Below are 18,506 nucleotides of genomic sequence, written 5' to 3'. Positions count from 1 at the left end.
AGATGGCAGGAAAGACTTTTCCGTGACAGACATGTTCACATGTAAAGGCAGAAAATGGAGCACTGGTACAAGCCTGGGCTCACAAATCAAGAAGCATGGTTCAACTCACACCTGGAACCAGCTGCTTTGCTCCGTGTGCCCAGCTCTTTGCAGGCTTACACACACACACACACACACACACACACACACACACACACACACACATTTACACACATGCTAAGCACGTACATACAAACATTCACACACTACAACATGCACAACGCTCCAGGCAAATGGGCCTTACTGATTTGCATTTCTCTCCCTCTGAGAAAACAAGCCCCCACCCTCTGTAACTCGTCCTTTCCCCACTGCACTGCACAATGTGCAGTTGCCTGCTAGACAGTGCACAGTCAGTCCCTCCCTACCTGTCCTGTCTTGAAAATAGTGGCTAGTTCTACCCTCAAGGCATGCATTTTGCAAGGCCAGAACTGACTGTGCTGAACCAGGAATAGTAGGCCACACCAGTAATTTCAACAGAAGGCAGAGGCAGGAGGATGGATTGAAGGGCAGTCTCAGCTACTTAGTGTATGCAAGACCAGCCTGGGTTACATGAGACCCTGTGTCCACTCTCCCTGATCCCCCTGGTACAAAGATTTTGCTACTCTCATCAGAAGTACATGGTTACTCTGTTAATCTTGTCTTTTCAAATGTCACCTTCTCAAAGATGCTTTTCTTGACTAGCCTCCCCACCCCTTTGGTTTTTTGAGTCAGTGTTTCTCTGTGTAGCCTTGGCTGTCCTGGAACTCACTCCATAGACCAGGCTTGTGTTAAACTCAGAGATTCCCCTGCCTCTGCCTCCTAAGTGCTAGGAGTAAAGGTGTGCATCACCACACCTGGCTTAACTACCCTTTCTAAGTCAGCACTTCCCCATCATTATCTCTAGCCTACTGCTTACATTTTCCTCAAAGCTCAAACACTTTATTTTTAAAGTTTTTCTTTTGAACTAATTGTAGTTACAGAAAGTTGCACACTTAGTGTAGAGGGGGCACCATCACCATGTGTACTATATAGGCTGCAATGGTTACATCTTCCATTACTATAGAACATAATATCAAAATTAGGAAATCAGAGCAATGCCTCACTCCTGCAACCTCAGCACTTCAACAGTCAAAGGATCTTGAGTAATAGGCAGGCAGTTGATGTATTAGTCAGGGTTCTCTAGAGGAAGAGAATGTATAGAGTGAATCTATAAGGCATATATAATAAATGAATATATACATATATATATTCAGTTTAATCCTTGAGTCTGGTTATCTCATTAGTTTTCAGTATACTCTGGAATCTCAAATAAGTATGCTCTCGTGCCAGTGAAGGAATGGATTTGTCAGTTAGAGCAAGCAAGAGAAGAGAGAGCCAGCTTCCTTCTTCCATAGTTTGCGGACAGAAGGTGTGTCCCAGATTAAAGGTGGATCTTCCCACCTCAAAATATTTCATTCAGAAAAGATCCCTGCTGGGAAGTGGTGACACACAGCTGTAATCCCAGTACTTGGGAGGCAGAGGCAGGTGGATCTCTATGAACTCAAGGCCAGCCTGGTCTATAAAGTGAGTCCAGCACAAGCAAGGCACACAGAGAAACCCTGTCTCGAGGAGAGAGAGAGAGAGAGAGAGAGAGAGAGAGAGAGAGAGAGAGAGAGAGAGAGAGAGAGAGAGAGAGGGAGAAGATCCCCACAGGTGTGCAATCAACCACTTGGGTTTTAGTTCATCCCAGATGTAGTCAACAGCAAGACCCTGTCTCAAAAACAAAAACAAATTACAACAACAAAAACCTACATATCATTTTTTTCCAGGAAATCAGCATTGATCCTATACATATACACACTTTCATGTGAATTTATGAATGGTACACTTAAACATCCACCAATACAATCAGAACACTGGAAAAGTCTACCACCAAAACAGATTCCTTATGCTGCCCTTATATAGACATGCCCTCCCCTCTGACTTCATCTGAGATCCCTGTTAATCACTAATCTGTTCTCCATTTCTGTGTTATTTCAACAATACCATGAAAATGGAACAATGTGGCATAATATCACATGGAACCTTTGGGGCCTCGCTTTGTTTCATTCAGCATATTGCCCTTGAGATTCATTCCAATTGTGTGGAGCAATATTTTGTTGCCTTTATTGTAGACTAGTATCCCATGGTGTGAATGCACCGCTTTAGTTAATCATCCACCATTGAAGGGCATCTGGGTTGCATCTAATTTGAGGCTATTATGAATAAATCTGCTATAAACATTTGTGTTTCTTGTGAGCATAAGTCCTCATTCCTCTGGGATAAATGCTCCAGAGCGTGATTGCTGGGTCATATAGTAAGTGTGTGTTTAGTTTAAATAACTGCCAGATTGTTTTTCCTGAGTGGCTTTATCAGCTCACAGTCCCTTGAAACGTTACGTTAATATGTTTGTTATCCATGTCCCTCATTAGAATGTCACCTTAAAAGGGGTGGGGACTGTTTTCTTGCTGTTATATCCCAAGCACCTGGCATAGAAGAAGTATTAATAAATAATGGTTGAAGGAAGGAAGCCCGGGTTCCAGCTATCTAGACAACCTAAGCTCAAAGTACCAGACTGATATGCAGAATGAAGAACCGAGCATTTCCCCCATATGCAGCCTAACCTTCCTCCCTCCCATTCCTCCCACATCTGATGCCACATCTTCTCCACTTCGTGGCCCCTTTGTGGTGGCCCGGCTGCTTTCCTTCTCTTCCTTGTGCATTATTTTTTAGTTCTTATTGCCCTTTTGACTATTGCTTTTGTGTTATTTAATGTCTCCTGTAATAATGCCCCTTTCCTTTAAAGCCTAGCTGATTGTTCCTATCTTTCCAACAGAAATGCCCAACTAACCTGGATGACAGCTTCTAACTCATTCACTAATTCGCCGAGCATTTATCAAATGCCTGCTATTCTGGCCACTTGTATAGGCTAGAAATATTGCAGCTCATCAAACAGGCACAGCTCCTATCCTTGGGTAGACTACATTTTACGTCTTGGCTTTGTTCTCTCCAAATCCTTGGAGCATAGACGTGAGTAGGCACATACACAGGTGGTGTAATAATCAAACCCTTTAGGAACCAACCAATCTTGGAAGCCCCCTTCCTAGTTGAGCCAGAAGTTAACCCTTTATCTGAGTTACATTTGTAAAATGTTCTCAAGGGAGAGGTCAAGTGGCGCCTAGGAAACTTATGGAAGCTGTTACTTACCAAGCAGTGTGAAAGAATATCTAAATCTTTAACAACCAATATGGCTAAATTATTACATCCCAGCTGAATGGCAGCCTTGTACACATACATGTACATTTCATCCTTCCTGAAGATTTTGTGGACAGAAAATTGCCCAGTCCTTGGATTTTATTTGTAACCTCCCAAACCAATATCCATGGTAGTTTCCTGGTTTCTTGTACATATGCACAGGACATGAAAATTTTGAATTGTCTGATACATAGTTCCCAATGGAGGTAAAGCAAGGCAACGAGCAGTGTTTCCTTAGGCCAGCTCTCATGCAGTGATGCTCTGATAAGCTGGACACATTGGTCCATTGCATCCCAACTACTGGGAAGCTGAAGCAAAATGATCACTATGAGTCTGAGGGCAGCCTTGGCTACCTAGTTCTAGTCCAGTATGATGTACAGAGGAAGAGAGATGGATTTTAAAAGAGGGAGAGTGAGAGAGAAATTCCTAAAGAATGAAGACAGTAAGGCATAATGCAGAGTGGGAAATGCTTGTGCTGAAGGACCAGTTATCAGAGTCTGAATCCTCAGTCTAGATCCTGTAAACGAGGTGACCTCAAGTAAGACACTTAATAGTTGTGATTCCCAATTTCTCCTCTGAAATAAAGGAAAGAGAGTCTTCCAGCATGAGTTATTTTAAAACTTTAGCATTATAATCTGTGTGAAATATTGGAGCAAATGTTCACCATGTGCTAATTCAGTGTTTATAGCTGTATAGAACGACTATGCCTACCAATATTCAACTAAGAGAATCTTCTGTCTCAAGATATAGTGAAAATTTCTTGGCAACCCCAATATATGCTTAATATTACACCCTCATATCAAGCAGGCATTTAGCATTTTGGACGTGCAAGGAGACTACTGCATCTTAATGGAATCTTGCCATGTTAAAGTTTGATTGCCAACTCTTCCAGAAGACAGCTCCCTGACAGGTCTAGTATTTGTACTAAATCCCATAGGTGATGCTGATGAGAATGGAATTTAAGAAACACTGGGCCAGATCATCTCTAAGGCTCCCCTGTCACCCCTTACCCTCACCCCGCACTCCAGCTGATAATTGCTCCTTCATTTGGAACCTGGTAATGGTTTCTGGCCCTGACGATTCATTAGAACCACACGAGAAGCTCTTAAACCCATTTACATTCAAGTTTTAGCCCTGCCTAATTGAATTACAAGCTCTAGGGACAGGGGCCTTGGTTTTGGACTTTTGAGAAGACTCCCCAAATGGTTCTGGTCTCTTTCATTTAACATTTTCCTCTTAACAGAATAACAGAATAAATTGTACTACAGCATGCCAGTGTGGGAAGTAGTTTCAGATGTCACCATACCTCCACCTCTCCTTCATGGGTATCCACATACTAAGGCTTTCTTTTCTTTTCTTTTCTTTCTTTTTCTTTTGGTTTTCCAAGACAGGGTTTCTTTACATGGCCCTGGCTGTCCTGGAACTCTCTCTCTCTCTCTGTAGATCAGCCTGGCTTCAAACCTATAGAGATCCACCTACCTCTGCCTCCCAAGGGCACCAGCACTTTCTTTAATCTTTTGGTAACCAATTATCTCCCCATGACTATTTTTTAATCATGGTATCTGTAGACCTTATCTCATGGTACGTCCTCAACAAATGTTAATTTTTTTAGATTTATTTATCATGTATACAATATTATGTCTGCATGGACACCAGAAGAAGGATGTCAGATCTCATAGATGGTTGTGAGTCACCATGTGGTTGCTGGGAATTGAACTCAGGACCTTTGGAAGAGCAGCTGGTGCTCTTAACCTCTGAGCTATCTCTCCAGCCTCCACAAATGTTAATTTTTAAATAAAGCACTCCAAATGAAGTACCCCAAATAGCCTTGATAAAGCAAGTAAAGTTTGTTCCCTCCACAGTAGGACCAAATAAGAGCAACCCAAAGAACTGGAATCCCATCTTCTTATAGCCATCTTCCCAGAAAAAGCTCAGAAGGATGAAAATGACCCTAGAAATGGTTTTCCACAGAGCATTTTGAAGTACTTAGCAATCCTGGTCCCATAGTTTTAAGGTGTGGTGCTTAGGCAGAAGGTGAGCACCCAAATCATACTTTCAGGATTCATGAACTAATTTGTTATTAATTATAGCAATCAAACTAGTATTTTTTATGCTGAGTCTACCATGCACTTGGTGCTAGGAAGTGACATAGCAATGTTAAATACTATCTTTTTAAAAGATTTATTTGTTTGTTTGTTTGTTTATTATAGGGTATTTTTGCCTGCATGTGTGCATGCAGGCCAGAAGAGGGCACCAAATTTCATTATAGATGGTTATGAGCCATCATGTGGTTGCTGGGAATTGAACTCGGGACCTTTGAAAGAACAGCCAGTGCTCTTAACCTCTGAGCCATCTCTCCAGTCCCCTAAATACTTGATTGAGCAGGTAAACTATGACAGTGTGGATTAACCAAAATACTGAAGGAAATGCAGAAAACTAAACAGTGGACCTGAGAAAGAATCCAGAACAAAGAAATGTAATGATTTTCTTGTTTTTGCTTTGTTTTATTGTTTGTTTGTTTGTTTGTTTTTCTTTTGTTACTGAGATTAGGCCCCAACTATGTAACACAGGCTGGCCTCAAACTTCAACACTCTCCTTTCTGCCTTGGCTTCTTAAATGCTGGAATTACAGGCGTGTGTCACCACACTCCACTGGAACTAGGTGTTAATAAAGGGATAGCAGTTAGAGAGTCAAAAAGATATCATAATCCCCAAAAGGCAGGGATAAGGAGGGGGTGGCTTGAAGTTAGCCTAGAAATGGAAACAAGCCCACTGTATGCAAGGAGCCAAGCAGAATTACCAAGTACCCATGGCAATACTGGAGGAAGGTGAGCAATGTGGCTAGGTGAAACATAGCTTGGGGGAAGCTTGCAGGTCTGCAAAGGATATATTTGTCACTAGTTAGTCCAGAGTACTGAAAGGCAAGCATCCTGGTTCCCATCTGGTGTAACCTGGAAGGCCTTCCTTTATCCTGGGAACCCACAGCGGTTGCTATGGGAATTGATTGTAAGCAGGCTCAGGTGTCAAAGACAATGAGGCAGCAGAAAGGCCAATCAGGAAACCAGGAAAGCTTCAGGAAAGGACCTGAGCTTCCAGCTCACAAGAATCCAAAATGTAGCCTTTAACCCACTGCTCCCAATTCTCCCTAACCCCCTGAGCCTCTGGTAGCTGCTGTTTTCCTCTCTACTCCTATGACAGCAGCCATTTTTTAGGTTCTGCAGTTATATAGAAGTAATGAGTTCTGGCATTCTATTGCGCAGTGACTATAGTTAATAATAATGTATATTGCAACACACTACAATAGATGGTGGGTTTTACCACAAAGAAATGACAAGGTGCTGGTCGCTCTGGTTTAATCATTATACAATGTACACATGAATCAAAATATCACACTGCACTCCTAAATATATATAACTACTATGCATCAAGCAAAATAGAATTTTACAATAGCAGGGCCCTATCTTGCCATGAAATATTAATATTTGGTCCTATATACTTGACTTCGACCAAAATGTGAGTGATCACAGCCCTGAAATTTGTGCTAATAGAGCCACCAAATTAAAAAAAAAAGTGCTCAGAGAATCAGCAGCTGCTGAATTCAGCCCTGAGGGAGAGGCAAGCTCTCTCTTCAATTCCTTATTTCACCTAGCTTCTGGCTTCGTATTTGCTTCAAGGGGCTTGCAGTGGCCCCAGAGGTACTTAGCAATTCTAGTCCCGTGTTTCAAGCCAAAATTCATCTTAGCCAGAAAGGGTGCTTGTTGCAAAATTAGACTCCCAGATGCTGGGAGGAGAAAGAGGGTCAGTGAAGTGCGCAGATGTGTCTGCTTTAAGGTACTCAATTAATCTATGCTTAATGGGTTAGGACATCTTCACAATATAGATGCTTGGGTCCCACTCTCCCAGAGATTCTGATTTCTAAATGGTGGGGGCGTGGGCTTTTGTATTTTAATAACCATTCTCCAGTGGTTATTATTATTATTGGGCAAATTTTAGAAATAGTGGGTTAATGTATGTTAATGTTAGTAAAGGGGTGAACGTGTTCATACAGAACTATATAGTAAATAGTTTAATATTTTTAAAGTAAGCACAGTAATCCCAAAGCAATACATAGATGATTGTTTTAATCAAAATTTCTTTACAAAAACTTGTAGTGGACAAGATTTGGCCCAAATAGACCTGTACTTCATGAGACCCTAAAGCGTTGGTTTTTGTGTTTCCATGTTTTAAGGCAAAAGGATCACCATAGGATTACTAACTTCAGGTCCCACAGCTGAGCTTTGAAGAAGATGTGGGCCAGGGAAACCTTTCAGAGCACTTTGTGTCCCCCAGGAAGTCAGACCTCACCTGTATCTAAGCATCAGGCTAGACATGACTCTGTGTCATCTAGCAGAGACCAGCCGGCAATGAGTGAGTCACCATCAGTGACTGAGGCCGAAGACTGAGATGAGGACGAAGGCTTTGGGGCCAGTAGGACAAGGGTCACTGAGGGATGACGCACAAACAGGCTGCAAATAGCTCTGAGACAGACACAGGGAAATGGCTATAACCCCTGAGAGCTCTGGCAGTTCTGCCTCCTTTGTGAGTTTGCTCCTGTAAACACCTGATTATTTTCCTTTTGATATAAACATTTCTAGGACTGGGTGAGAGTTAGATTTTGGTAGGAACAGCAATTTTGCTGGCCCTTTCCACAGTGTGTAAATACAAAAACAATATGTTCCCTGTTCAACTCTACAGCATAGGACTAAGGTAAAACCAGAACCTGTGAGGTCAGGAGTGGACTTCCGACTTTAGTCTGCTGTAGGGAGGACAGTCACTAAATCAGGATTCGGGAAGTTGGAGCTCTGCTTCTTCAGATATACTGAGGCAGCCCTCTCGTTCTTTTCTGAGCCTCCGTTTCACATGTAAAACCGAATGGTGGACTGCATGGCCCACTCAGGTCCTTAAGATACCTTGTTCCACTCTGTACCATGGTGAAAACTGATCGCATGAGGCTGTATGAGGTGGATGGGCAGTTATCACGTCAAACAGAGAGACCAGCAGCTTTGTGTTTACGGCACCTTAGGGAAAAACAGCTGATGGAAAACTGAGGCAAGCGGACTTCCCAAAACAGAGAGAGCCACAGATCATTCTGGCCCATTCCCTTTGCTTCTGTGTTTGCTTCTGTCTTTGCCTGAAGCCCACCCCCCCACCCCCCACCCCCAGGATTTGAGCATCCATCTGTGCAACATACAAAGGCATTGACTTCTTTAACAGTTGCACTTGGCAATGAGCTCCAGGCCTGGATTTTATATTGTCTGCTGCCAGCAAACTGGCCCCACCCCTGTGCCTCCATCCAGATGAGAAGTCTAAGATTCCTTTAGCTTGATACTTCTCAGTCTTGACTGTAGGTTAAAGCCATCAGAAGCTTTGAAAAATACTGTACATGAAACCCTGTCTCAACACACACACACACACACACATACACACACATACACACACACATATAAACACACACACACACTGATGTTTTGCCCTGACCCATGTGATGACCCATGTAATTGGCCTGGGGCAGGGCCTGGGCCTTGGAGGCTTTTAAAAGCTCTTCCAGGCATTTCTTCTGTGCAGCCAGAACCGAGACCCATTGCTGGAGTTCCTGCTGGACTCAGGTAGAACAAGTAAATTTTCGTGATCTGTGCTCTGTGGGAGACAGGATTGCTGACCCCATCGGACATAACTAGTCCCAGGGCTGACATGATGAGGACAATCTGTTTCTGATGTCTTTATCTTAGGACCCAGCCCTCCTGCTGCTGATCCCGTAAAAGAATCCAAGCCACATTGTAAATGGCATATAATAGCTTAACGTACTGCTTTCCCAGCTGCTATGGATCTTTCAGGGGTTAATATAAAGGGATCCCTGATTGAAGGATTCAAGGCTTTATGGCAAGGCCCATGGGGAAGGTCATTTAAACGGGCCCCAAACCTTATATGTCCCCCAGACCTCATGTCAGGAAATGACAACCATGCTCTTCCTATGGACTTCTCTTGTTCTCACTGCCCATATCTAACCCATAAGTGCATGATCTTGATTCGGTCTTCAGAATATTTCCAGAATGTATGCGCTTACTCCTGATGTGACTTGATCAATCCTGTGATACTTGCCAGGGTAGGTTGGTACAGGAAGGGGGCTCCCCTTTTCTGAAGAGAAGGGGATGGGGAAAATGGGGAAGAGGGTGGGAGGGTGGGACCAGGAGGAGGAGAGGGAGGGGGCTGTGTTCAGGGTATAAAGTGAACAAACAAATTAATTAAAAAATATTTCCAGAATGTCCTCACATTGATGATTATCATCACCCTAGCCTATGCCAGCATTATATTTTAAGTGTTTCACTGCAATCACAAATACTGCATTTAGATTCGCCTAACTGCTCTTACCATTAACCTCCTACACTCTATTTTCCTCACAGCAGCCAGAGGCATACACACATATCAAACCCTGTCTACTTAAAACTCATCAGTGGAATGAAATCCAGAGTCCTCACCATGACTTACAAGGCCCTCCATGACTCAGCTCTCAGCTGCCTCTTAGAGCACATCCCCTCTGGTCCCCATTCCATCACTGTATTCCAGTTACAGGGTTCCTATACACCTTAATCCTATGCCTGCCTCAGAGTCTTTACTATTATTTTGCCCAGAATCCTTTCTCTCCAGATAGCCTCATAGCATCTCTGCCTTGTTTTCCTTTTTGTCTCTGTTCCCTAACCATAGCTGAGACTCCTAGTAGCAGGGGTCATGGAGACTGAAAAGGACACCTTATAACTAGACAGGACTCCTAGTGGAGGGAGGGGAACACCAACGCACCCACGAAAACTTCTCCCTAAATTTTACCCTGCATACAAGATGTGCAGGGATAAAGATAGAACAGAGACTGAGGGAATGTCCACCCAGATGCCTCACCCAACCCACCCCATGGGAGAGAGCCAATCCCTGACACCATTAATGATACTCTGCTATGCCCACAGACAGGAGCCTAGCATAGCTGTCCTATGAGAGGCTGTACCCAGAAGCATATCCAAAGAGATGTGGAGACTCAGCCAAACATTAGGCTAAGAGTTGGTAGCCTTGTGGAAAAGTGGGGGCGGGGGAAAGAAAAGGAAAGTAGGGGAAGGATAAAAGGACCTGATGGTGACAGGAGCTCCACAAGAAGACCAACAGAGCCAACTAACCAAGGCCCAGAGGAGCTTACAGAGATTGAAGCACCAACCAAGGACCATGCTTGGACTGGACCTAGGCCCCCAACACAGATGTAGCCAATGGGCAGCTGAAACTTCATGCGGGTCCCCTAGTAAGGGGAGTGAGGACTATCTCTGACATGGACTCTGTTGTCAGATTTTTTATCACTCCCCCCACTTTGCCAGGGCTGCCTCACCAGGTCATAAGTTCAAGGTCATCTTTGGATACATAGTGAGCTCAAGGCCTGTTTGGGCTTCATGAGACTATGTATGTATGTATGTATGTATGTATGTATGTGATATATATATGTGTGTGTGTATATATGTATATATATGTATATGTATACATACACACACACACAGTAAAATTGTAGAATGGAGAACTACTGTAGTTACATGCTATATAAATGATAGTTATTAGCCAGACATAGTGCTGCACATTTGTAATCCTAGCACTTGGGAAGCTAAGACAAGAGTATCACAAGTTCAAGGTCGCCCTGGAATATATAGCAAGACCTTGTCTCCAAAAATATGTTGTCTCTTTGTCCCTGATAGAATAGACACACCACAAAGTCATGGAATTTGGTCAGTCTTGCTTACTCCTGTATCCCTCATCACCTAGAACATTGCCATGCACATGATAAAATGTCCTTAAATTAGTCAAATGAATAAATAAGTACCCCTAAAGACGAGAGACTTCAGCATGACATTTGCATTTCCCATTTTCCCAGTTGCTAGGCTGTCTGCAACTCAGCAGAAGACTAGAATCTGAAGAATACTTCCCTTGTTCTCCATGGAGGATTGGTCCCAGGATGCCCCCTTAGATACCTAAATCCATGGATGCTCTAAGTCCTTTATATATAATGGCATAGTATTTACATGGAATCTACCCACATCATCCCAAATACTTCAAATCATCATAAGATGAATTAAGATTCTGAATACACAGTAAATGCTATGTAAATAGTTATGCTGGGTTGTTTAGGAAATGAAGGCAAGGAAAAAATGTCTGTACATGTTCAGTAGAGACAGAGGTTTTGGTATTGGCGGTGGTGTTTTGTGTATTTTTAATCTGTGCTTCGTTGAATGCAAAGATGCAAAGCTGTGGGTAACAAGGGCTGACTGTAGTTTACAGTGTTTGCTAATCATGCTTCCTGCTGAATTTTGGGAAAGTTTTCAAGAATAAGAGAGCCTGGCAGATTCTTTGGACATTTCATGCAGAATTGAATAAACAGAGTGATGCAGCCTTCAGAAGTAGAAAGCCAGGGGCACTGAGCGAAATCGCTCATATCTCTCTTCCTGCATAGTTCAGAAAGTAAGGATGAGTCATGTTGGAGGGCTGGGTTTCCTCTCTCTCAGATTTCAAAAATGTTTGGTATAAGTCTTTTTTTTTTCCTAGGGGCATATCTGTAAGATGAATAAGATTATTTCTGTAAATCCTCTGGGAAGTTTGTATTCACACACAATAAAATCTACTATTCAAGTCAATCGCATATTCAGAAAACTGAATATGTAAAAATTCAATGTATAAGATTAGTGAAGTTTTTTTTTCCAAACCTCCTCAGGCTTAGAGCATTCATAATGAGATTCAGTTTATCCAAATTCAATTCCTGCCCAGGTTTTACACAGCACACCAATCATACAAGAAGACAATTAGCACACTGCCTTGTAGTACACTGCCTTGCAATTAATAGGTAATCAATACTTACTTGTCTATTGACTCATCGATCAGTAAGGCAAAATATCTCTGTACTGGAATTTTTTTATATTGTAAAAGAATTTTATTTACATTCTTTCAAAAAATTGAAGTCCAATTTTATACAGGTAATTTTCTCAACACTATTTAATCTTTATATTTTCTTTTTTATTATTAAATATTGTTTTATTTTTACATATACATTTACATTATTACACACATTTTTAAAGACAGTGTCTCACAATGGGAGTCCAGGCTGGTCTCAAACTCATGATCTGCCAACTCAGCCTCCTGAGTCCTTGGAATTACAGGTGAGACATCTTAGCTCTAATATTAAAAAGGAATGGAGAGTTCATCAGCCCTTTGGGGTTTTTTTCTTGTTTTGTTTTTTTTTCCAGTCTCCCAAATCTGCCTTCATCAGCGCTGCAACTAAGGCCAAGCTGAGGTCCAATCCTGTGAAGGTCCGATTTTCCGAGCAGGTGGCAATTGGAGAAACAGATGCAGTAAGTGCTGCCTTGGCTTCCCTCCTCTATCCTTGGCCAGAATCAACCCGGCTATTGAGGTCTCAGTCGGAGCTTCTGGCAGTGGAGGCCTTTATGAAGGGGTTGGAGCAGAAGGATCCTGATGTTCTGAGTTAGTGGGTACTAAGGAGAGAAGAGTGTGTGACATCCAGAAAGGACTGCAAGGGAGGGGGAAAACATATTGATTCACCTCTGGATCTTCATGGTACTTAGAGAAAATTCCATCCCTAGCACAATAGCATACACTCAGGGCAAGTGTTCCATAAACATCTTTCGGCCGCTTGATAGAAGCAGGAAGGAAGTAATGGTTTTGTGAAGACCCAGAGAACAAGTGGCTGGTGAAATTGAACTCTCTTCACATTGAAGTGGCTCAGCAATTCCACATCTTGACTGAAGAAGACTGTGCTGATGGATAAATGCCTACCAGAAATGATACAGACTCGGCTGTAAGTCACTGACTTTTTCCTAGGCACCAGAAAGGATCCAAAAGGAATATCTGCTTCCTGCCACTGGCAACCTTTCTGTGGGGTGGGGGTTTTGGGGGAAAACAGCAACGACTGAGACTATGGTGAGTTTCCTGCTGTGCGGCATCATCTCAAAGAGCAGCTGCCAATCTAGGCATTCCTGGCCAACCCGTGGGTTTCTTGATGTCTGTAGAATGTGCGTGCCTTAAGCCACCTGCCCCAGATGTGTAGATGAGAAGACGTATGTGGAGAGGAGAAATCAGTGTGTACAGCAGTTATGAATTCCGGCCCAGACCTCCCCCCTCAGAAAGCTGCAGAAGTTGGTGATGTCCCAGCGGGAGTAGAGCTAGCTAGAAGCTAACAGTCACTGGTGTGCTTTTGTAGGCTACGGCAGGATGGGCTGTCAGGAAGCCGGATCATTTATGTACTGAGACACAGCTGCAGTCCCAGAATGAGCAGAGAAATCAGCAGGATGCCAAGCATTTTTTGCAGTTCTCTGAGGTAGAGCCACCCCCAAAGAAAGGAGAAAGGACAAAAGTGTCTTCCACCTTCTTCTATTCCCTGCCTCTTCCCCAAGCCCAGCCCATGCTTTCCTGCATCACTTTGTGAGGAAGACCGGGAAGCCCAAAGGACAACTAGAAGACTGTCTAATTACCACTCAGGATCCATGTCAATCCCAAGAGAAAACAGTTAAAGAGACATAAGGGTTGACGAGCAGAGAGCAGAGGGGACAGGACTGAGCCCCTGTAGGTCAGAGGGAAACAAATGGTGAAGTCCAAGTCACCAATGAGAAATTGGTGTCCTGCACCATTGAAAGTTTCGAGGGCATAAGCATTGAGTTTGCAACATATGGACAAGTGTATCCTATCCCACCTCAAAATTACAGCCAAGGCCAGGACACTCGGTGAAGAACTCCTGCCCTCCTTTACCTCTTTTCTCTTCTCCTTATATTCCTTCTTCCCCCTTTCCACCTTTCAAATTCTATACCTCGCCAGGCCATAGGCAGAATGACAAGCCATCCCCAGTTCAACCAGAATAGCAATCCCCCGGGGGCAGCCAGAACCTATCTAGAGTTCACTCCTCACTCTCAGACAGGCCCTAGGCTTGGCTTGAGACTCTGTCTACGAGAGAAAACATATCCATCTTCCCACCCTTGTGGTCGCTGCTTGTGTGGACCATAGCAGTCTGTTGAGACCTGGGGAGGCCAAGGCCAGGTGGCTCCAGGCTGCAGGCTGCCCCATCATCCCCTTCCCCTTGTGTTCCAAGGCTTTATTAAGCAGCCAGAACAAAAATAAATCCTGTGGGCGTTCCTTGCCAACTCTATTTTTAAGCAAAATCAATTAAGTAATTATCTGAGTCCAACCCAGTGTGCTAAATAAAACTTGCCACCGCTGAGCGTCATCAGCCTGGGGAGCTTGGGCCTCTGGGCCTGGCAGGAGTGGGGCATCTCAGAAAGGCCTGGACATCATCATCACACTTTACCAAATTGACATCCATGGCTTTCCTCCTTGGTTTGACTCTATCCAAACTTGCCTCTTGGCTCCCCGCCGCTGTCAGTCACACGCAAGTTCAGGAGGGCTTGCTTATTTGATGCTTTGTCCTAGACAGTTGATGGATCTGAACTATTCTACTCAGGCTTCTCTGTAATCTACACCAACTATCTCATTCAAAACTCAGAACCCAATCAGCCTTGTACAGAAGCTTTACTTGCCTTATGCCAGTTGTTTGTTTGAGGGTCATAATGTCCCTACATGACGGGATAGCAGCAAGAATTGAAGTTGGACTCACTCTCTCTCTCTCTCTCTCTCTCTTTCTCTCTCTCCCACCTCCACCCCTCTCTCTCCCCATCTCCCTCTCCATCTCCCTCTCCCTCTCCCTCTCTCTCTGAAGCAGCATCTCACTGTGTAGCCCTGGCTGTCCTAGAACTCCCTATATACACCAGGCTGACCTCCCAGTCAGAGAGCTACCACCCTGTACTTCTTAATTGCTTTAATTGCTGCGATTAAAGATGTGTGCCACCAGGCCCATCTTAGGGCATCTACTTTGCTGTGGCTGCCTGTGTGCTCAGCATGAGCTGAATATGCAATAGAGGCTCAGTGGCTGCCACTGAGTTAAAGAATGCCCATCTATGCACTACAAGTACCCACAGAATGGATGATGCTGGCCCAGGAAATGTGCGCATCCTCCTTGTGAATCTAATCATTCAAGTAAGCATTTAGGAAGCACCTCCTATTCATTCATTTAGCAGTCACTTATGCAACACCCAACTGTGTGCCAACCATGCTAATCCTTGCTGGCACCACAAAAATCACTGGACGTGGTCATTGTGCTCTGAGTTTACTGTTTGATTGTAAATGACAAATGTTCTTTGAAATATTGCTGGAAGCTAGGCATGGTGATACATGTTTGTAGTCCTAGTATGCAGAGGGGGGAAAACAAACAGAAACCAGCCTAGGTAGCACATACTTGTAATCTTAGCATTTGAGAGTTAGAAAAAGCAGAGTCGTGAGTTTGAGGTTAGCCTGGGCAACATAGGAAAACTCTGTCACAAAAACCTGTGTGTGTTGCTGGGTAGTGGTGACACACACCTTAAATTATAGCACTCAGGGAGGCAGAAACAGGTGGATCTCCATGAGTTCAAGGCCAACCTGGTGTAAAAGAGTTCCAGGACAGACAGGCCTCCAACGAGAAACCTTGTCTCAGAGACAGACAGACAGACAGAGACAGACAGATTGCTATTAAAAAAAAACATAGGAAGACTAGATCTTTTGATATTGGACCAAGGCTTTACAGAATATTTATTTGAGCTTGATTTTGGAAGTTGAATAGGAGCTTTCCAGGGAGAAAAAGTAGAAGGCAGAAAGAATGGTCGTTATTCAATTGAATTTTTGTTAATTGAGAAATTCACATTCACTATTTATAAATGAGCTCCTGTTCCAGGAAGCCATATGTTAAGGACTTAGCTGCTCAGAAACTGGCTTTGCCAGTGAGTGGTTCTGAGTCAGGATCACTACAGCTCACTTTCAAGGAGCTTTGGAAATGTTTAAGAATGTGTTTTGGTCATACAATGATTTTTTTGTGCTATGGTCACTTAGTGTCTCAGAGTGAAGGCCACTGAAGGGAGTAAGGCCGTCCCTGAATGATGAATTATCACAGATATGGAGGCATGAAAGAAGTGAGGTTTCTCGCAATGGTAAGACATGAATCCAGAGAAGTGGACAGGATCCAAGTCTAAACAGGCCCAAAGAACCAGGCGTAGTGGTACCCACCTTTAATTTCAACACTTGGGAAGCAGAGACAGGTGGATCTCTGTGAGCTTTGACTAGCCTGGTGTATACAGTGAGTTCCATACTAGCCGGGGCTACATAGTAAGAACCTTTCTTCAAAAGTCAAAGAAAAATAAAAGGGGCCCAAGGAGCTAGCAAAGTGGTTCAGTGGTAGAGTATTTGCCTAGCATAAGAAAGGCTCTGCACACTCTCCCAAGCACCAGAGAATGGCAGAAGAAAGGCAAAGATGGGCTTGTCAAGGGCATGATTTTCCAAAGAAAACCCTCCATGAGCAGTTTACGCTGTGTATAATGGTCTCACCTGATCCAGAGCATCAAACTACAGGAGACTTCAAATACCCCATGAGAGAAAATGAGGAGTACACGTTAGATCTGGCTCAATGTCTTCTTGGGGATTTTGTTCTGATCTGCAAGTGGCATTACTATTGATGTGCTCTTTCCTCTGTCTCTGTTCTTACACCCCTTTGCATCCTTACCTCCGAACTTTCCTCCCCTTCCTTTCTACAAACCTCTCTGCCTCCCGCCCCCACCTTTCCTGTGTATCCATAGAAAATGATGAAGAAGGAAGCTCTCCTCCTCATCCCCAACGTCCTGAAGGTTTTCCTAGAAAATGGGCAGATCAAGTCGTTCACATTTGATGGCCGGACCACTGTTAAGGTACGGAAGGAGTCCTCTCACCTGGGGTAATTGCTTGTTTGTGTTCCTCTGAGATGGCTTACAGTGGCCTCGCTGCTGGAATAAGATTGTCTTTGATCGCTCCAGGTTCTGGAGTGCAAGGCTGCACAAACAGATGAGGCTGGTAGTAGAAAATTGCACGCCAGCTGTATACTAATTATTGTAAAAGTGTGCATGTGTGTGTGCACATGTGCACGTGCACATGAATGCACATCTGCTTGTCAACCTGGACTCTTAGGAGCTAAACAATAGGGAGATCATTAAGTCATTTATAAAGCCAACATGATTTGTGTTGCTACAATAACACCTACGAAGTTTACACACAGAAATAAACAAATGTGATCTCTTGGGAGATTAGCTTACCCATGTCTTGCTTTGTAAATAACAATCAAATCTTAAGCACTGAAGCAAGGTTTGAGAGATCCAGCCACAGCCCTTTGGCTATTCTTTTCACAGGAAGAGCAATTACTGAACTGTGATTCTTAACAGCTCAGCCAGGCGTCAAAAAGTCCTAGTGATTCTTAGTCCTGAAGAGTAGAGGCGGTGATGTGATTTACTTGAGGTTCGCTCTGCACTCTATCTGTGATTCTTCTGGACTCTTGCCAGAAGGAGAATGCCATCCCAGTAACGAATGTTCTTATGCAACCAATGCTGCCCAGATTGCTGGGCAGTCTTGACACCTGCCCAGGAAACCTACCTTTCCCACAGCCATCCTGTGCTTCCCATGTAAGGGCCAAGGTGACCCCATAAATAAAGAATCCCATCAGTCATGATGACACAGACCGGTAAACCTAATACTTGGGAGGCTAAAGCCAGAGAATTATAGGTTCAAGGCCAGCCTGTGCTACAAGGGGAGACCCTTTTGGAAGGAAATAAGAGAAGAAGGAACAACCTCAGTCAGAAAACCCTTGCTTGGAAGAATGATCAGATGCGCAGAATGGCCTTACCAGTACTTTCTACTAGAGTTTACTAATCATTCCTGTGCCAGTTTGAGGAATGTCTAAGAGGATTTGGGGTCATTCTATGATATGTCATGCTGCTCGCACTTAGTGTCTTAAGGTCAGAGATGCTAAGTATCCTTCAGGGGACAGAACAGTCCCTGAATACTTAATTGTCCTTCCCAAAGTTTCTTTGGAAGGCTTAGGCCTAGGCAGGTGTCTCTAAGGAGCCTGAGACCCAAGTGCATTCCTTCGGAAGCTATAGCATGGTTTCTTAGCTATGGAGGGGCAAAGGCTATGAAACAAGACATTGAAGCATAACTAGGCCACCCAAATGCCAGAATCTCCCCCCATGGGTTAATATATCTATTGTGGATTTGTCAGTACCCTAAGAGAACTGACCTCCCTTCATCTTACAAGGTCAGAGCACT

General features: G+C 43.7%; 1 protein-coding gene across 6 annotated transcripts in view; it reads left to right on the top strand.

Moving 5' to 3' along the window:
- The window catches only part of FRMPD3 (FERM and PDZ domain containing 3), a 152,040-nt gene that overhangs the window by 87,473 nt on the left and 46,061 nt on the right, over positions 1-18,506 (top strand). For all 6 annotated transcript variants that reach the window (XM_084790925.1, XM_084790922.1, XM_084790923.1 and 3 more), the window contains 2 exons: positions 12,590-12,694; positions 17,012-17,119. In XM_084790925.1, the coding sequence (XP_084647051.1) occupies positions 17,015-17,119 (105 nt within the window). In that variant the 5' untranslated portion in view covers positions 12,590-12,694; positions 17,012-17,014. The remainder of the gene's footprint in view (positions 1-12,589; positions 12,695-17,011; positions 17,120-18,506) is intronic.

The sequence above is a fragment of the Acomys minous genome, assembly GCF_964271855.1.
Source record: "Acomys minous genome assembly, chromosome: 7".
Classification (NCBI taxonomy): Eukaryota; Metazoa; Chordata; class Mammalia; order Rodentia; family Muridae; genus Acomys; species Acomys minous.
This window is presented reverse-complemented; position numbering and strand designations above follow the sequence as displayed.